Here is a 19715-nt window from a genome sequence, read left to right as displayed (position 1 = left end):
GGAAGGCGGTGGTGGCGGCGGGGGTTGGTGGCTGGCAGGCTCCACCGAGCAGAAAGCGCAGCCCCTCCGCCTCACCCACATAATTACCCCCCGAGGATGGGGCTGAGCGAGGGAGAGGGGTTGTATTCCACCCCACCCCCCCCAGGTCCCCAGGGAGACCCTCTGCCGCCCGCTCCTGCGGAGCCGCCGCCGCTCACCTGGTCACTCCGCCTGGCATTTCGCTCTGCCCCTAGCTCAGGAGGAGAGAGCCGGGGCCGGACACCTCCTGCAGCCCGTGTCCCCCGCTCGGTTCTTTCTCCGGTCCTTTGAGCTCCTAACACCCCCTCCCACCACGGCTTCAGCCGTCCCTAGCGCTCCGTTCCCCTGTAGTTCCCCGGCCTTCTTGCTCTGCTCCCCGCCTCGGCACGGCCCGGCACGGCCCGCACCGCTGTCCAAATGCTGAACGTCCCCGCGGCTCCTGGGCACGACCGGACCCGGCTCGGCCCACTTGAAGCCGTCGGGCAGAGCCCGGGAACTGGCTGTCCTAGAGCTCCGACTCCGGCCCCGGCGGTGGGGGTCCCTCCTGCAGACGGGCCGAGCTGAGCCGAGCTATGCCATTCCTACCCCGAAGCCAGGCCGCAGCACCGCGGCCGCTTCGCCCCGACAGCCGCAGCGAGCTGGAAACGGGGCGCGGGCACGGCAGAGACCGCCTGCGCTTCTTTCCTCCGCTCCCTCCATTTCTATCTTCCTAGTCTTCCGTACAGAATTACACACATCTTGCATAGCCGGCAGCCTTTGCCGTAAGGCAAAGAAAAGCCCCCCTCCCCCTTCCAAGCCCCCATCAATACCCCACCTCCCCTCAACCCCTCCTGGCACACCTTTACTTCGCTTCCGACCTCTCCTTCCTCTTCCTGCGTGTAACCCGGCTCCTATTTTTTATCTCAGATTCACTCCACCGGTGTCCGGAGCGGCTCTGGGGAGTCTCTCGCCGCCCCGATGAGAACAGAGGGATCCCCGGACAGGTTTTCTATGTAGGAAAAAATAAACCGATCGAGCCCGAGAGATCCGCAACAGCCGAGCACTCCGCCTCGCCCTTTACATTCCTGCTTTTTAAATTCCCCCGTTATTTTTCCTGGGTTTGGTGTGGGTTTGGGCTTTTTTTTTTTTCGCATCTGCGAGTTGCCGCGAAAAAGAAATCTAACCCCGAACGCCACCGCCAGCAGAAACCGGAGGTCGTTGCCAAATTCCGAAGGATTTTATTTTAAAAAGCAGTTAACGCCATTAAAAAAAAAAAAAAAAAAAGAAAAAAGAAAAAGAAAAATTAAAGAAAGAAAGAAAGAAAGGAAGGAAGGGGAGGGGGGGAGGAAAGGGGGAAGGGGAAAAAAAAAAAAGCGTCTTCTCCTCTTCCCGGGGAGTTTAAGAAATCCTTTTGCTCACCCAGAGTCGAAAACCTAATGGCATTGTCGTTAAACACGAAAAGGAGAATATTAAGAAATTGCAGCACTCCCTCCCGAGCGCTCCCCCCACCCCCCCTCACCCCCACCCCCCCCAAGTTTATTTGCCCTAATAATTAATTCACAAGAGCTTAACTTCGGTGTAACCCCGGCGGTCTTTTCATTAAAAAATCCCCGCGTTTCCTATTGAATTAGCTCTGCTCCATTGTCGCTGAAATGAAGACGCCAAACCAACTTTTACCCTGAGCATTTTCTCACCAGCCCAAAGAAAAGTCTCTCTCTCCTTTTTCTTTTCTCCGATTTTTTTTCTCCCCCCCCCCCCCCCCTTTTTTTATTTTTTTTTCTCCCTTTTTTTTTTTTAAATTCAAGCACCCAGGCGATGGACGTGTCCTGCAGTTTAACTACTTTCAAATTCTTTGTTCGGGTCCCACCGGGGCTCTATTGTCACCCTATTGAGAGAGCTTATTGCCAAGTCAAGCCTGAGCGAATTGAGACACACACGGGAGGAGTCCCGGGGGCTGGGAGTGGGCTCCGGGGGCTGCTCGGCCCGGGAGGACCCCGACCCAGAGGCGAGGGAGCTGGCAGGGCGCGGAGCAGAGGCTGCCTGCAGCCCCGGGGCCGAGATCAGCGGCATCTCTCCGTCCTGATAAATCTCCGAAGCAGCCCGGCCCCGCAGGACCCCGGTTCGGGGGTGGGAATGAGACGGCCCTCGGCCTGGGTAACCCCCCAGAATCAGGCTCCTTTGCACCCCTAAAGCAATCGCAGCCCGCAGCGCCGACAGCGCCCGGGCTCCGCTACCACGGCTGCGGGCAGGAGAGGACTTACCTCGGATGCCCGCGGTGCGGCCAGCATCCTTCCCTCGCTGGTTCTCCCTTAATACCGAAAAGGAGGCCCCCCAGACCCCTCTATCCCATCCCCGACCCCCACACAGCGCCCTGTCTCCTCGCGCCCTCGTCATTGCTCACTTTGGGAGCTCCGGAGCTCTTCTCCCGAACAAGAAAATATCGGGATGTGAGGGGCTGCTTTTCTTTGCCCTTTTCATTCTCCCCCTCCCAGCTCCCCTCCCCTCCCAGTCTGGAAAAGGGGGTGCGAACTGGGAAAGGGGGGCACGAGATGCAGAGAAGGGTTATTTCAGGAGAAAAACGCTGAAAGAGTGGTGTTGGGCACGGGATCCCACGTAAGCCCGTACGTCACCTATAAAAATTGCCCATTTCTCCCGTTTCTTGGCTCCCGGGGCGGGCGGCTGAGATACCTCTGCTTGCGGAGGGGGGTTAAAGCCCCGTTAAAATCGCACCGCGTTAATACAGCCTTCCTAAAATCGAGAGGGGAAGGCAAGAGACGGGGAATGATGGAAGGCAGGGGCCGCTCCACTGCAGTACCCCACCTCGCCCTGTCCCGGGATGATATTTGATCGCATCCTACTCCCCCGAAATACACACCCGGAGCCATCCTCAGCCTTTCGATGCTGGCGGGGCGATGGGGCTTTGCGGGATTCCACGTCGGTCCCATCAAGAGGGCCGTGACGGGGAGGAAGAGGCGACGGTCACCGCCTCCCCCCTCACAGCCGCGGTCCTCCCGGTGAGACCGGCGGCCTCTCCGCCGTGCCCCAGGGGAAGAGGAAGCCCTTGACCCCTGGCCCCGGGGGCAACAGGGTTAAACAAAGTCCCACCGCCCCATTATCCGACCGACAGCACCGGCGGGGAGTGGGGTCTCCAAGGCGGGGCGGGGAGGGGGGGGAAGTTGCATTCCCTAGCGCTTGTACCCGAGCCCGACGGGGCGTACCAGGATGGGGATGCTTCCCCTGCAAACAGACAGACAGACAAAGAGCCTAGGGGAAGGGGAAAAAAAGACAGGGAAAAAAATAAATAAAAGAGAGCGCTACTTAGGCATTGCAACCAGCCCTGCTGAGACGGCGGATTTGGGGCTTCTTGCGGGCTTGATGGTGGCTATTTGTTTTTTTTACAGCCGTGCCCTGCCTTGCCGAGCCGCCCTGCCCGCACCCGGGTGAGGTACAGACAGCCCCGGCACGGTCCTGCCTGCGGACAACGAGCGGGGGCTCGCTGGCATCGACTCCCTCCAGAGTGCTGCGCCCGGGAGGGCTTCAGAAATGAAGCGGCGAGAATAATTCCAGGGATTTTTTTTTTTCCCCTCTTTGGAAGGAAGGGGAAATTTTTTTTTGGTGGCTCAGGTTTGTATTCATACATTTATGTTTTGTATTGTGTGTTTCGGGTTTTTTTTAAGACGGAAAAGCAGATCAAAGACCCCAAATAAGAGGCGCTGACATAATGCACCGGAGGGGAGAACAAGTCCTTCGCAGCCTGGTCCTTCTCCAGAGCTACTTTGCACCAGGTGCCCCCCAGATTCTACCCCAGTTCACCTCCTGCTCCCTCCCAGAGAACCCGTGGCCCCGGAGCATCCTTCCTCGCTGGCTCGGCACTGCTAGCTCCCCGCCTTAGCCGCAGAACGACCTGGGAAACCTCAAGCCCCCGTTATGGGTGGGTCTGAGCACGTGCATCACCCACGGGGTGGGTTCCGCCAGGCGGGTGCCTTTCGCTGCTGGGTGAAACTGGGTGAAGCATTACTCGCCTGTCTCCCTTCAAATCTCAGGCTGGGATAGGGGCAGCAGTAGGTATTTCAGGGGTTACTGGGATGCTGTGAAATACTTTCAAAGCCGCAGAGAACAGCATCGTGCTGCAGCTTTCTTTTCGGAGAGGAGGAAAATAGATTCCCCCTCCCCCAATCCTGCCCCCCTCTCCTCGGGCGTGCAGGACTTCGGGGGGGCTCATCCCGGATTTGGAGCTCCGCAGGGACTGGAAGGGGCAAGTAAGGGGCCGCAGTGCCTGGTAGTTGCTGCCCGGTGCCCCAGAGGGAGCACGGAGCGGGATGGGCCCGGAGCCATGCCCACGCCCCGACGGCCCCGGTCCCGCGGGAACGGGACAGCAGCGGGGCCGCAGCGACACCTGGCGGCTCAGCAAGGCGCCCTCAACGCCAAGGTCAAGGTTGGGGACCTCAGACCCCACCGTGCGATCCAAGCCACCCTTGAGACCTCAAAGCTTTAAAGGGAGAGGTTCTGGGGTGCAGGTGACTGCCCCGACTCCTGTCGGATTCTGCTGAGGGGAGCCCCATAAACCACCGCCTGGAACACGGCGGGGCTGCGGGGTGACGGGGAGCAGGGTGGTGAGTGCTCAGTGACCCGCCCTGGGAGCCCACGGACGGGGAGAAGGAGAGCGAAGCACGACAAAGGTGTGACACCGTGCCGGTCCCCACGTTGCTGCGGGGCCGCTCGGTGCCCCGGGACCGCTCTGTCGCGCCCCTGGTACCCACACCACAGCTCTGGGGCTTCGCGCACGCAGCCGCCCCTCTGCTTTTTTTCCTCTCTCCAGTTATAAAACGCGAACAAAACGCTGAACCGTTCATGCGCTGATTCCGGTGTCGTGGACGCAGCAGCTTCAGGCCCGCACAGGTTCCCTTGAGAAAGGCCCGGGAACAAAAACGGAAACGGCACACCACACTACGCCTTCCAGCCGACCGCGGCAGGACTCGAACCTGCAATCTTCTGATCCGAAGTCAGACGCCTTATCCATTAGGCCACGCGGCCGCTCCGAGAGCCGCCTTTCCGTGCGTTCTAGTGAGCCTATAGCCGGCGGACTGTACCATGGTTGTGGGGGGGATGGGATAGGACGTCAGCGAAACCGGAAGCCTCCCCGGGGTGGCCTGGGTTGGACCCGCCCTGCGGAGCAGGCCCGGGCGGAGCGTGGCGGCGGGAGCCGGTGCGTGTTGGGGTGCGTCCGTGTAACGGGGGTGCGTGTGCCGTTTGCAGGTTCACGGGGGCTGCGCACGGCTGCGGCGGTGTGTGTATGTGCGCAGCTGTATAAGAGGGTGCATGCGTGCCGGGGGTGTGTGCGTGGCTGCGTAGAGGCGTGCGGGGGGGGTACGGATATACGGGGAGTGGTTCGCAAACTTATGGGGGCTGCGCACAGATGCAGGCGGATTCGCGGGTGCGGGGAAGGGTGCACGGGGTGCATGCGTGCGTGGGGTGGTTTGCGAACGCTTGCAGGGGCTGTGCACGGCTACGGGGGTTGCTCCGGCAGGGGTGCGTTCCTTGGGGGGGCTGCACGCCTGCGGGGTGTGCACGGCTGCTGGGGGAGCGGTGTGCCTGTGCCGTCCTGTGGGGAGGGTGCCTGGCGGCTCGCTCTTTCCCAGCTGTGCGGTGCCTCGGGCGGCTGCGGCGGTGCGTGTCCGTGGCGGTGCCGAGCTCGTCTCTCATGGCTGCCCCGTCCCCGCAGCTCCGGCCGCCCCGGGGCGAGCAGCCTGTGTTGGGGGAGCACCCCTACAGCGAGGGAGGATGAGGGGCTGGCTCTGGAGGAGGTCGGTGAGGGGCAGCGCCAGGCCCCGGCGATGCTCTTCCACTTCCTCGGCCAGCCGCCCGCTGCCGGAGAGCCCGAGCCCGGAGCCAGCCAGCGAGCAGCGGCGCATGAACCCCCTCAACATCCAGATGCTGTCCAAGAGCCTTCACGAGCAGATCTTCCGGGGGGCCCAAGTACACTACTCGGCAGCAGAGGTCCAGAAGAGCGTGAAGCACCTGCAGCACCACGACCTGTGGGGCAAGGAGACCTCCACCCTGCCCGACGTGGAGCTGCAGCTACCCCGCATGTATGGGGACAACATCGATGAGCATTTTCGCCTCCTGGCACAGAAGCAGAGCTTGCCCTACCTGGAGGCAGCCAACGAGTTGCTGCGGTGTGAGCTGCCTTCCATGCCCACAGAATGGGCATGGCAGCTTGGCTGGACCCGCTATGGCCCTGATGGGCAGGCAGAAGCTGTTGACTTCCCTGAGGAGCGGGCGATGGTGTTGGACGTGGAGGTGTGTGTGGCTGACGGCCACTGCCCAACGCTGGCTGTAGCAGTCTCACCACGTGCCTGGTGAGATACGATGCTGGGGTCATACCCATCGTGGTGGTCAGGGGAACACAGCTTTGGAAAGGATAAGGATGCTCCTGAGCAGAATCTCTTCCTGTAGATGACTGCTGGCTTGTGGGAAAAACACAGGGAAGCCCCAAAGTGTGGGTTTGAGGTGTGGGATATGTGTCCTGGTTAACAAGAGCAGCATGCCCCAGGGTTAGTTGCCTCCCTCCCATAGGCAGGCTCCTGCTCAGCACCCACAGCATGGTGGTCAGGAGGATCCTGAAGGCACAACTGGGCACAGGATCTCCTACTTAATTTCTGACAGCTGCGGGGTGCTGCATGTCCTCTGCAGGTACTCGTGGTGCAGCAGGCGGCTGCTGGAGCAGCGATACTCCTGGTCCAGCCACCTCACCCTGGCTGACCTCATTCCGCTGGAGAGCCCAACAGGTGCCAGCTGTGCCAGCAAGCAGGACTGGCTGGAGAGAGTGGTGGTGGGGCATAACGTGGCCTTTGACCGGGCGTTCATCAAGGAGCAGTACCTCATCCAGGTAACCTGCAGTGCTGGTAGCTGTGGTTGGCTTCTTGGAGAGTCATTGGCATCAGTTTCTCAGGGTCATTGTGTCAGATGCTGTCCCTGGGGTTGTGAGGTTTGATTCCTTTTAAGGGGAGATACTCTTGTACCCTGTAGAGTTGCTTGAGACTGCAGAGTTGCAGCTGAGGACACGGCAAGAGCCTTTGAGCAGCTGGCAGCCTGCACTGGGGGTGCTCTTGGCCCTCAGAAGAGGGTGCCGGGATGCAAAGCATTCCCTCCATGACAGCAGCCTCAGCTGAGGGCTTGCACCTCTGTGATGGAGGGTGGTGCTTGCTGGCAGGTGCAGTGTGTTTGGCAGCACTGTTCTCCTCTAGCGTGCCCAGACAATCTCTTTCCTCTGCCTTGGCGTGTCCCAGGGCTCCCGGGTGCGCTTCCTGGACACCATGAGCATGCACATGGCCATCTCGGGGCTGACGGGCTTCCAGCGGAGCCTGTGGATGGCTGCCAAGCACGGCAAGAGGAAGGGGATGCAGCAGGTCAAGGAGCACATGAAGAAAACATGCAGCAAAACGGAGGGACCAGCTGTGAGTAAAGGAGCTGAGCTGCTGGCGGTAGTGTGGGTGGCAGGGCACCATTTGATCCTGTGTTGGGACCATTTCCTCCTCTCCTGGGGCCGTCTGCTCCTGTGCTAACAGAGCAGGAAGTGCTGGAGCAGCTCTGGTGGGTGAAGCTCTCCCAGCACCTTCCAGATGAGGTGGCCTTGGTTTCAAATGGAGCAGCAGCATCCTCTGCCTCTGCTGACCTCAGCTGCAGCTGATCCTCGTCCTGCACTGCCTGACCTCCCCTGTTGCTCACAGATCACCTCGTGGGACTGGGTGCACGTCAGCAGCATCAACAACCTGGCGGACGTGCACGCGCTCTACGTGGGTGGGGAGCCGCTGCAGAAGGAGGCGAGGGAGCTCTTTGTGAAGGGCACCATGGCTGACATCAGGAGTCACTTCCAGGTGGCCATCCCAGCATCCTGACGGGCAGGGGACCTGGAGATGGGAGCGGGGTGGGAGCAGCTGCTGGAGAAAGAATCTTATAAGGAGTGACTGAGGGAGCTGGGGCTGTGGAAAAGAGGAGGTGAGGGGAGACCTCATGGCTCTCTACAGCTACCTGAAGGGACATTGTAGAGAGGCTGGTGCTGGTCTCTTCTCACAGGTAATTAGTGACAGAATAAGAGGGGGAACAGCCTGAGGCTATGACTGGGTAGGTTTAGACTGGATATTAGGAACATGTTTTTCCCAGCAAAAGTGGTCAGGCATTGGAATGTGCTGCCCAGGGAGGTGGTTGAGTCACCAAGCCTGGATGTGTTTAAAGGTGGTTTGGATGTGGTGCTTGGGGATATGGTTTAGGGGTGAGCCTTGAAGAGTGGGGTTCTGGGTTGGACTTGGTGATCTGAGGGTCTCTTCCAGCCTGAATGTTTCTGTGGTAGTTTCCATTTTGCTGCTGCTCCACATGAGGGCTTTGGGTGTGCATGGGGCTGTGATGTTCCCCATCCTCCTGTAGTGTCAGCACCTTACCCTGCACTGCTCTGCCCTCACCTGCCTCTGCCCCCCAGGACCTGATGTCATACTGTGCCCACGACGTCCAGGCCACCCACGAGGTGTTTCAGGAGCAGCTGCCGCTCTTCATGGAGAGGTGAGGGCTGCTGAACTCTGGCCAGGGGCTGCAGGCTTGGCTGGCATCAGGGCAGATCATGATCCCTCTGGGGATGGGATATGGCTCTGCTTCAACTGAAGGTGGTGGCAGGAGATTGGGTACCTCTGGACCCCTTTCAGGAGAGATTTCAGGCCGCTCCTCTGTAGGTGTGGAGGAGTAAGCAGCAGCACAGCATGGCTGGAGGTGGCAGGTAGACTCCATGAGGTAAATCAGCAGGATACAGGTTTGGGGTTACTGCATGAGGTGGTTTTCAGGACAGCAACTTCTATGCAGGGCAGACAGACCTTACAGGGCTCCTTATGGCTTCAGGGGAGCAACATTGAGAGCCCTGTGAGGCTGGGAACCTCTTAAGTGAAGACAGATTGGTGTCTGTCATAGCCTGGTGCTTCCAGGGCAAATCCCTCTGGCAGACATCTAATTCCTCACTGCTTTGTGCTGTAGGTGCCCCCACCCTGTGACATTTGCAGGGATGCTGGAGATGGGGGTGTCCTACCTGCCTGTCAATGGGAACTGGAAGAGGTACCTGGATGATGCTCAGGGCACCTACGAGGAGCTGCAGAAGGAGATGAAGAAGTCTCTTATGAACCTGGCCAACGATGCCTGTGAGCTGCTGCATGAGGACAGGTACCTGTGGGCTGAGGGTGCAGGTGTTGCCCCTCCTAGGACAGACCAGATGCTGGGTGGTCCATGGGGGGGCTGTGGGCAGGTGCTGGGGATGGGAGCAAAGCTGCTCCCATGTGTCTGCAGGTACAAGGATGACCCCTGGCTCTGGGATCTTGAGTGGGACACACAGGAGTTTAAGCAGAAAAAGAATCCAAGGAAGAACAAAAAGAAGAAGGATCAGGATGGAAAGAGCAAGGCCTCCCTGGTGGCAGTGGACACAGATGAGGCTGCACAGGAGTGGCAGGAAGGTGAGTGTGTGGCATCCCTGGGACATGGATGCATGAGGGATACCTCCCCACGGGTGCTGAGATGGAAGGATGTGGTTCCTTGGAGCCAGCAGGATGTAGCATTGCTGATCTGAGACCCTACACTGGAGGCATGAGGCCAGGGGCTGGTTTGAGGTTGCCAGTGGGGTGGCATGGGGGGTTCTTTGTCACCCAGTCCTCCTTGCCCTACCAGATCCTGGTCCCCCCAGCGAGGATGAGCAGCTGAAAGTCCCCACGAGCCAGGTCTGCCTGGAGCGTCTGAAGGAGACGGTTGTGCTGCAGCCCAAGAGACTCCAGCACCTGCCAGGCCACCCAGGGTGAGTTGGGGACCCTGGGTATCCCCAGGCCTTGCCCTGCATGGTCTAACCCGTCCTTGCTGCCCTGCAGCTGGTACCGCAAGCTGTGCCCACGCCTGGAGGAGGCAGGGTGGGTGCCAGGGCCCAGCCTGATCAGCCTGCAGATGAGGGTGACGCCCAAGCTGATGCGCCTGGCGTGGGACGGCTTCCCCCTGCACTACTCAGAGAAGCATGGCTGGGGCTACCTGGTGCCAGGGCGCCAGGACAATTTGCTGACAGACCCCTCAGAGTCTGGGGGCCCTTCCTGCCCGCACAGGTGAGGGGGATGTAGTGGGGTGCTGAGCTGGGGGCTGCCAGGACCCTGGCCAGGTGCTGCCCTGGAACCTCGGGCCCTGTGCTGGGCATGTGAGCCCTGTCCTCTGCCCTGCCAGGGTGATCGAGCAGCTGTACAGGCAGCACTGCCTGGAGAAGGGCAAGGAGCAGCCCCCGGGGCAGGAGGCTGCTGTGGAGAACGGGCTGCTGCTGCTGGACGATGGCATGATGCTGCAGGAGGTGAGGGAAGGGGTGGAGGGCCCTGCAGTGGGAGGAAGATGTGGGGCTGGGCTTCTTCCTGTGTGCATGCAAAAGCCAGGCCTGTGTGTGGCTGCAGGGGATGAAAATGAGAAAGTTCCCTTAACAGTCTGGAGTCCCTGGAGAGCTGGTGTTTGACCCAGCTTCCCCCATGGGCCCTCCCTGACACAGGTGGAGGACCTGAGCCAGTTGGAGGTGGAGGTGGGCAGAGTGGATCAGAGCCTGGCACAGGTAAGGGGGGTTTCCTACAGGATGGGGTTGTGGATTGTTCCCTCTTTCCTTGACTTCCTGCCACCGTGCCTGAGCACGTGTCTGGCATCACCTTGCACCGCTGGTTGCAGGAGATGGAGGAGCTGTGTGAGCTGGTGGAGACAGGGAGCCAGCCCCCACACCACCACGGCAACGGTCCCTACAACGATGTCAACGTCCCTGGCTGCTGGTTCTTCAAGCTGCCTCACAAGGCAAGCTGGGTGCCCCTGGGGGCTTCCTGCCCATCCTCTGCTTCTGCTGCCGAGCCTGGCGCGGGGCGGTGCCCACGGCATCCGAGGCGGAAGGATGCAGAGAGCTTCGCTGACCCGGAGCTGTGGCGCCTCTCTCGCTGCCGCAGGACGGGAACGCTAACAACGTGGGAAGCCCTTTTGCCAAGGATTTCCTGCCCCAGATGGAGGACGGCACCCTGCGGGCCGCCGTGGGCCGCAGCCACGGCACCAGAGCCCTGGAGATCAACAAAATGGTCTCGTTTTGGAGGAACGCTCACAAGCGCATCAGGTGAGCCTCGGCCGCGTCGTGACCCCACCCTGAGTGGAGGCCACGCTGTGCCCGGGGGGAAGGCCCTGCAGACCCAGTGGTGCTCAGTGTCTCGCCTGCTGCATGTCCTCCTAGCTCCCAGATGGTGGTGTGGCTGAAGAAAGGGGAGCTGCCTCGCGTGGTCACCAGGTACAGCGGGGAGCGGCCCCAGCCGGGGTCGTGGTCCCCTCTACACTGCTCTGGGAGGGCTCTGGCAGGACGATGCTCACCCTCACCTCTGTCCCAGGCACCCCGACTATAACGAGGAGGACGGTTACGGAGCCATCCTGCCGCAGGTGGTGACCGCGGGCACCATCACCCGCCGGGCGGTGGAGCCCACCTGGCTGACAGCCAGCAATGCCCGGGTATGGCCAGGCTTGGGTCATTGCAGGGCTCTTCTGGGGCACCCTCTGCGTGTTTTGGACTGATGGGAACAGCCCGGGTCAGAAAAAGAGAGGAGTTTAGGCTGGATGCTGCAGGGTTTGAGGGGGCAGGGCTGGTGCTGGGGGCCTAGTCTTGCTCATGCGCTTTGGGAGAGGGGAAGGAGGCAGCAGAGGCTCCTGAGCCTCCAAGTGTGGTGAAAGGAGGAGAAAATACTGAAGCACGAGTTTCTGTCCTTCTCCAAGCTCCCTTTCTTCTGTGCTGGAGGAGCCCGCTGGGAGTAACCGGGTGGGTGACGCTCCGTGCGTGCCTTAAACCTATTTCTGCCTTTCAGAGCGAAACGGGGAGGGGTGTGGGCAGTGCCGTGCTGGCACAGCTGCAGCGGGAGGGCTGCTCCTGTGCTGCTGAGGAGGAGAGGGAGGGGCAGGGCTGGCGCTGAGCTCGGCACCGTGCCCTGCGTGCAGGCTGACCGGGTGGGCAGCGAGCTGAAAGCCATGGTCCAGGTGCCGCCCGGCTACGCCCTGGTGGGCGCGGATGTGGATTCGCAGGAGCTGTGGATAGCCGCCGTCCTGGGCGAGGCGCACTTCGCCGGCATGCACGGTGAGCCGGGGCTGTGCCGCGGGGGCAGCGGGGCGCCCCCCTGCCCCCAGGGCCGGGTCTGTCGGGTGTCTAGCCCTCGCTTCCCTCCCGGCAGGCTGCACTGCCTTCGGCTGGATGACTCTGCAGGGGAAGAAGAGCAACGGGACGGACCTGCACAGCAGGACCGCCAGCACGGTGGGCATCAGCCGGGAGCACGCCAAGGTGTTCAACTACGGGCGCATCTACGGGGCCGGGCAGCCCTTCGCCGAGCGCCTGCTGCTGCAGTTCAACCACCGGCTGAGCCCGCAGCAGGCGCGCCACAAGGCCCAGCAGATGTACGCCCTCACCAAGGGCGTCCGCAGGTGGGTGCTGCCCCACGGAGCCCATCGGCGCTAGGGGCTGGAAGGGACCTCCAAAGATCGCCCAGTCCCACCCCCCTGCCAGAGCAGGGGCACCTAGAGCAGGTCACACAGGAAGGCATCCAGGCAGGGCTTGAATAGCTCCAGAGAGGGAGATGCCACCACCCCCCTGGGCAGCCTGTTCCAGGGCTCGCAGGGAAATAATTCTCACCCCTGTTTTCATGGAACTTTCTATGCCTCAGCTTCCACCACTGCCCCTTGTGCTGGCATTGGGCATCACCCAGCAAGCCTGGCTCCAGCCTCTGGGCACTCACCCTTTACATATTTGTAAACGTGAATCAGATCACCTCTCAGGCTCCTCCTCTCCAAGCTGAAGAGCCCTCAGCTCCCTCAGTCTCTTCTCCTAAGGAAGAAGTTCCACTCCCTTCATCATTTTTGTGGCTCTGTGCTGGACTCTCTCAAGCAGTTCCCTGAGGTCTTTCTTGAACTGAGGGGCCCAGAACTGGACACAATATTCCAGATGTGGCCTCACCAGGGCAGAGTAGAGAAGGAGGAGAACTTCTCTTGACCTACTAACCACAGCCCTTCTAATCCTCCCCAGAATCACATTGGCCTTTTTGGCTACAAGAGCACATTGATGGCTCATGGTCGCCCTTCCCTTCTCTAGGACCTCCAGGTCCTTTTCCCTTTCACTGCTCTTCAGCAGTACCTATACTGGTACATGGGGTTACTCTTTCCCAGGTGCAAGACTCTTCACTTGCCCTGGTTGAACTTCATTCAGCTTCTTCCTGCCCATCTCTCCAGCCTATCCAAGTCTGGCTGAATGGCAGCACAACCCTCCTGTGTCAGCCACTCCCCCCAGTTTGGTGTCCTCAGCAAACCTGCTGGCAGCACACTCGGTGCCCTCATCCAGGTTGTTGATGAGAAAGAGAGATTGGCCGTTGGAGTGTGCTGCCCAGGGAGGTGGTGGAGTCACCATCCCTGGAAGTGTGTAAAATAAGACTGGGTGAGGCACTTGGTGCCACGGTTTAGTTGATTAGATGGTGATAGGTTGGACTTGATGATCTCAAAGGTCTTTTCCAACCTGGTTTGTTCTGTATGTTGAGCAGCACTGGTCCCAGTACTGACCCCTGAGGTCAGTACTGGAGCCTGAGTGCTGGGCAGGCTGGTGGCATCCCACTGGACCTCCCATGGGTCACTCTCCCCTCCAGGTTTCACCTCTCTGAGGAGGGAGAGTGGCTGGTGAGAGAGCTGGGCCTGAACATGGACAGGGCGGAGAATGGGTCAGTGTCAGCCCAGGATGTCCAGCGGCTGCAGAGAGAAGCCACCAGAAGGTGAGGTGCTGTGACCCTGTGCGGCTCTGGTGCTGTCAGGGTGTGAGGCAGAGGGAGCTGCAGCCACGTGGGTGGTGAGCAGAGAAGGGAAATAGGGCTGCATAATCCAGTCCCCTTCCTGCTCCCCCAAGACTGAGTAGGTTTGATCTGGAAGCTCTCATCTGAGAAGAGACTGGATGGGGAGCTTGGTGCCGTGGTTAGTTGATTAGATGGTATTGGGTGATAGGTTGGACTCGATCTCAGAGGTCTTTTCCAGCCTGGTTAACTCTGTTCTGTTCCATTTCTCTCAGTCTCTCCCAGTGGTCACTTGGCAGCAGGAGGCTGCAGGGACTTCTTTCTGGCTTCCCCAAACCAGGAAAGGAGCATTTGAGGTTCTCAAATGGGGCCTGTGCTGCCCTCCCACGCTTCCAGCAAACCTTCCCTCTGCCCTGCCAGGTCTCGGAAGAAGAAGAAGTGGAATGTGGTGGAGCAACGAGTGTGGGCTGGAGGCACCGAGTCTGAGATGTTCAACAAGCTGGAGAGCATTGCCTTGTCCCCATTCCCCCAGACCCCAGTGCTGGGCTGCCACATCAGCAGGGCCCTGGAGCCTGCTGTGGCCAAGGGGGAGGTAAGGACGTGGCGCTGGGCTGCCAGCCTCCCAGCTTTGCTTGTCTTCTCCAGAGTGGCAGTCCCACATTCAGCCACTCTTAGATTCTGGAGACCCTACAGGACACCCACTGCCCCTCTTCTTCAGCTGCATGCCCCCAGGAACCCCCAACCCTGAACTTAGCAGGCTTCTCCCGGGAGCCCTCTTGGACTGGGACCGGGCGCTGCACCCTGACCCTCTCTTAGTGCCTGTGTTTCCTTCCACCAGTTCGTGACCAGCAGAGTGAACTGGGTGGTGCAGAGCTCTGCTGTTGACTACCTGCACCTCATGCTGGTGGCCATGAAGTGGCTGTTTGAGGAGTTTGACATCAAGGGGCGCTTCTGCATCAGCATCCACGACGAGGTGCGCTACCTGGTCCAGCACCAGGACCGCTACCGGGCAGCCCTGGCCCTGCAGATCACCAACCTCCTCACCAGGTGAGCTGCCACTGCTGGGGATGTGCCTTTTGGGGGGAACAGGGCAAGCTCCAGGGGTTGGGGTGACAGCTGTGGTGGGTTGAAATTATGCCTCCCTGCCTCATCTCCAGCCCCCCAGTTATTTGAGAGAATTACCCTCCAGATAAAATTGCCAGGCCCAGCTCAGTTTGGGATGGAAGCAGATGAAGCTCTACTTACAAGCAAAACCACAAGCTAGAGATGGGAAATGCAATGAGGATGTACAGAATATACAGCAGATGTACAATACCTATCTAGTTATCATTTATAAACAGCACAGAAACTGCTCAGAACTCCCTGGGTGGATCCAGGGGAGCTGTTCACCACCTCCTCCCCCTACTTCCCTCCCTCCTTCCCATTCCCTCACACAGCAGTCAAAACAGAGATACCCCTGGCAAGGCAGGAGAGAGAGGGAAGTTGTAAGCAGGGACAGGAGAAGAGAAGAGAGGAAGAACTGCTCTACGTTGCCATTAGCAATCCAATGAATTAGATAGACCTTAGCATTGTTTTCCTTTATCTTCAGTCTTTGCAGTCAGGGACTAGGCTAAAGTTCCCCCTTCGAGCTGTAACAGCAGCAAAGGTGTTGGTTTTGCCCACGGCAAGCTGGTGCAGAGCAGCTTGCTTCTGCTGCAGGGAAGTTGGCAGCAGTGGAGTGTGCAGCTCCCTCACGCCTGCCTCGGGTGGCTGTAGGTGGAGCTCAGCTCCGGTTCCCAGGAGTGATGTGCTGGCAAGAGGGGGATGTTGCCAGCTTTTGGCTCCTGCAGGGATGGGGCCAACGGATCTGCTCTGCTGGGATGTGAGTACATCACCTTCTGATCCTCCAGGGCTGCAGGTGGTGTGTGGCAGCAGCCCTTGGGCTTGACTGAGCAGCTGGGAGCCTGAAACTGTGTCCTCATCTCCCTCCCGCCTTCAGGAGGCACAGCGTCTTGTCTGCTGCCAGCACTGGTGCTGTTGTCTCTTCCACAGTGTGGGGCATTCCTGCTGCTTCCCTGCACTGTGCAAAGCTGAGCTCAGCCTAGAAAAGCTCCTGACCTCAAAGGGCCCCCCTCCCATCAGCTCTGGCACAGCCAGCTCTGCCAAATCCCTTCCCAGTGCTGGGGCCATTTGGTTCTGTGGGAGCTGGCCAAAGCCAAGCTGTTCTCTCCTGCACTGAGGCAGGGATGCAGCAGGGGCAGACACCCTGATGTTTGTCTTTGTGCTGGCTGCTGTGTGAGCCCAGGGCTTCCTGCTGGGAAAATCCAGCATCATCTCTGCCTGGGAGGATTAGCCAGCAGCAAAGGGTTGGGTCCTTCCCATCTTCCAAGGAGGCTCAACCTGCTGCTGCTCTGTTTCTCCAACATCCATCTGGCAATGCCTGACCCTCCTGGTACTGAGTGCTTCAGAAGCACCTTGACTACCAGCTGCTGAGTGGTGTGGGTGCAACCTACACTACCCTGGTAGCTGTGGCTGGCCAGGACTCTGTGAAGCTGTGGCTGATCAGAGCCAGGTGTGACGAGGCTGAGGGTGCTGTGTAGCACTGTCCCACCTGGTCTCATGTTCTCCCAGGTGCATGTTTGCCTACAAACTGGGCCTCCAGGATCTGCCACAGTCAGTGGCTTTCTTCAGTGCAGTGGATGTTGACCAGTGCTTAAGGAAAGAGGTCACCATGAACTGTGTGACACCCTCCAATCCATCTGGGATGGAGAAGAAATATGGCATCCCTCAAGGTCAGTAGGGTTGAGTAGTGTCTGTGCAAGGTAGTGCTCTCTGCACAGGCCTCCCCAGCTGAGGCAAAGCACTTTGGCTGAGCACTTGTTCCCTGAGGGCTCCTCTGTTGGCCAGGAGCACCTCATGAGCCCTCAGCTCTCTGCCCCATCACCTGCCCTGCAGGGCAGTCACCAGCCCAGCCCCTCTACCTCTTTCCTTTCTCAGTCACCAGATAGTTTGTGCTGCTGCTTCCACACAGCTCTGGTCCTGATGAGCCAGGCCTGGCTCTGTTACCCCACACACGTTTGCTTTGTGCCCCTCAGATAGGAGCCCTCTGCTGCAGCTCTAACCCAGCCTGAGTTGGGGTTCTTCCTTCTCTGGAAGGAGGCACCTCAGCAGCTGTACTTTGCACTCCAGCCCCAGACTGTCCCAGCCCATGGTGCTTTCTCTCCTTGCCCACCCCACTCAGCCCAGCCCAGCTCTGTTCAGAGAACTGCTGGGACACTGCTGTGGTCTTCCCCAACCATCCTAAGGCCCAGAGCTGTCCATGTCTGCACTTAAGCAGCTCCTTCTCAAGGTGTGGCAGCTTTTTTTTCCAGATAAGAACCTGCCCTCAGATTTGTTCTCTCAGTTGGACACATCACACATTCCACTCCTCTTAGGGAACCTTTATTGGGAATCTTGCAGGGAAAGGGTGCTTAAAGAAACAGGATTTGTGTTTGTGGGCAAAAAAGAGGAACTTCTGTTCTTACCAAGAACAAGGTAAACCCAACAAGTGCATCAGGGTCAGCAGAACTGTAACAGCAAAAGTGGCCTGGAGGGCCCAAGGAAGCTGTCACCTCAGCTCCCTCAGGGGCTGCAAACAGCAGCCAGCTTCAGCTCCCAGTCAGCACAGCTCATGGTTCCAGCTTCCCTCTGTGCTGGTTGTTGCATTCACACCACCACACAAACCAGAAGTTTCAATACATTTAGGGCTTTTTGTGCTCCATCCTCTGAACTAAAGCAAATCTTGACCCTCACCCCCCTGTGTTGCAGCCTGGGAGTGTGCTGCAGAAGGCAGGGAATTGATTGTCCCATTCTGTTCCAGGAGAAGCACTGGATATCTATCAGCTCATTGAAATAACCAAAGGGTCACTGGAGAAGAAATGATGACACCAGAGTGCCAGCATGACAATTGTCCAGGTTGTGTGCCACAGCCTGGCTCTTCTTTCAGGAGATCTCTTGGCAGGGACTGATCCTGGTCCCTCTGAGCCCTTTTTTCTTCAAGAAGGGATGCTCCAGGGCAAGAAACTTCTGGCAGCAGCACATTTGACTAGCAGAGGTGCTGCTGAGGGAGGCAGCCAGCTCTAAAACCTGACATGGGGGCCAGAGCCACTGCTTTGCACACTCCTGGGCAGGAAGCAAGAAATCCAAAGTATCTGGCAAGAGAAACAAGGTAGCTGCAGTTCTCCAAGGCCAAGCCAGGCTGCCACAGGCCAGGCACAGCAGCAGCAGCAGCCACAGCTTCACTTTTTTCGCCGTCTCTTCTTTTTGGGTTCCTGGTTCTCATCTGTCTGCTCCGTGGTGCTGCTCTGCAGGGGGAGGGTAGCAGGACAGAGTGGCATTGTTTGTGTGTGATGAGGCTAAGGAATGTTTACCTCAAGCAAGAACCCAGCTGTGCAGAACAGGATATAGCTCTTTTCCTGCTCTAACCATGTGCCTTCTCTCCCCTGCTGAGCCTCTCCCCCCATGGCTCCACCCCTGTTCCTGCTGTGGAGCTCAGACCACAGGTGAGCAGTGGCACAGGACAGGGTCTGTGTCTGCTGGAGTTTGGCTTTTTCACACACTCAGGAAAATCTGAACAGAAGCACCAATAAAAACCTGGACAATCAGCAAAGTCAGTTGTCTCTCTTGTTTTGAATGCAGCAGTGCCCAGGGGAGGGGATGGGTCTGAGGAGAACGATGCCTTGCTGTGTTTGCCCTGCCAGCCATCAACCTGGCTGCACAATCACTTTGGATCATGCTGCAAAGGTCTAATCCTGGCCAGCCACTAGGTCCTCAGAGGGAATGCTGATAGACCTATCTGCTTGCTGAGGCAAACAAAAAGGCCTTAAGAACCTATCTTCCCTAAAAGCAGAGGTGCAGCCAAGTGGTGCATGGCAATGAAGGCCACTGGAGGCAGAGAGAGGGCTGAGTGCAGCAGGGGCCATCAGCCAGGCTGTTAGCTCCTCCGTATCAGCTGAGCACTCAAGCGAGAGCTAAGCCAGGGAAGCCAAACTGTCCTGATTTCACACAGACAGCTCCCAGGAACGGCTGGGCTCCCACGGGGGGAGCTGTTGGTGAGAGCAGCTGAAGGAGCTCTGACCTGGTCGTTGTCTGGCTCGTTCTCAGCATCCTGGGTGCCGTGCTCCTGCATGGCGCTGTCCAGCACGGCCGCGTTGATGCGGAAGTCCCGCGAGGTGCTCCGCTTCATGTACTGCATCAGGTTCACCTGCAGCAGCCAAGGAGAAGCCAGAGGGAGAGGACATGATGCCATTAGCATCCTAGTTTAGTTTTCTACCTTGCCCAGGCCTGTGCACAGCACTGGGACCGAGTCCCTCAAGGTAAGAACGCAGGCTGAAAGGAAAAGGTAGGTGACGAAGCAGCTGCCCCTGTGCAGTCCTGTGGCCCAGATCTGTTCTCCTAAAAGCCAGGTGGGCACCACTTGGTGACTCTCAGGTAGTACCTCAGCCTGGCACCTTTCTCTCTTGTTTGTGAAACAGAGTGGGGGACAGGGGTGAGGAAAGGTGCCATTAGGTGTGAGAGTTGTGCTCAAGCAGAAACCCAACTATGTTGGCTCACAGCAGCACTGCCCCTGGCACCTGCTGGTTTCAGTGTGGGGGCAGCCTGGGCAAAGGCTGAGAGAGGTGCAAGGTTCTTACACCTTCCTCCTTTGAGCACTGGAGCTGGAGCACCTCTGCTGTGAGGACAGGCTCAGGGAGCTGGAGCTCTTCAGCCTGGAGAAGAGAAGACTCCAGGGGCACCTTGGAGCTGGCTTCCAGTACCTGAAGGGATCCTCCAGGAAGGCTGCAGAGGGACTTTTCATGAGGGTGTCTACAGACAGGACAAGGGGGAATGGTTTGAAGCTGAGGCAGAGCAGGGTTAGACTGGAGCTGAGGAAGA

At 58.9% G+C, this 19715-nt stretch overlaps 2 protein-coding genes and 1 non-coding gene across 3 annotated transcripts in view; 1 reads left to right on the top strand and 2 right to left on the bottom strand.

The window, feature by feature from the left end:
* Positions 1–4958: 4958 nt before the first annotated feature.
* On the bottom strand, positions 4959–5031 carry TRNAR-UCG (transfer RNA arginine (anticodon UCG)). Its single transcript has one exon. It is a non-coding gene; the product is annotated as a tRNA-Arg (tRNA).
* A 690-nt stretch (positions 5032–5721) lies between these two features.
* On the top strand, positions 5722–18063 carry POLG (DNA polymerase gamma, catalytic subunit). Its single transcript, XM_054168767.1, has 22 exons — positions 5722–6356; positions 6691–6886; positions 7287–7454; positions 7728–7874; positions 8474–8553; positions 9016–9198; positions 9322–9485; positions 9697–9820; positions 9891–10115; positions 10231–10351; positions 10541–10609; positions 10720–10830; positions 10977–11137; positions 11252–11305; positions 11403–11520; positions 12001–12136; positions 12231–12477; positions 13686–13808; positions 14244–14415; positions 14662–14870; positions 16434–16594; positions 17662–18063. The coding sequence occupies exons 1-22, from the start codon at positions 5779–5781 to the stop codon at positions 17721–17723; spliced, it is 3609 nt and encodes a 1202-aa protein (XP_054024742.1). The 5' UTR covers positions 5722–5778; the 3' UTR covers positions 17724–18063.
* A 1-nt stretch (position 18064) lies between these two features.
* FANCI (FA complementation group I) overlaps positions 18065–19715 on the bottom strand; it is a 31867-nt gene continuing 30216 nt past the window's right edge. Inside the window, exons 36-37 of the mRNA XM_054168765.1 lie at positions 18919–19044; positions 18065–18145 (exon numbers count right to left, since the gene is read on the bottom strand). Coding sequence (XP_054024740.1) covers positions 18080–18145; positions 18919–19044 — 192 coding nt within the window. The 3' untranslated portion in view covers positions 18065–18079. The remainder of the gene's footprint in view (positions 18146–18918; positions 19045–19715) is intronic.

Source organism: Dryobates pubescens, chromosome 17 (genome assembly GCF_014839835.1).
Source record: "Dryobates pubescens isolate bDryPub1 chromosome 17, bDryPub1.pri, whole genome shotgun sequence".
In the NCBI taxonomy this organism is placed as follows: domain Eukaryota; kingdom Metazoa; phylum Chordata; class Aves; order Piciformes; family Picidae; genus Dryobates; species Dryobates pubescens.
The sequence above is the reverse complement of the archived record's forward strand: the minus strand, read 5'-3'. Positions and strand labels throughout refer to the sequence as shown.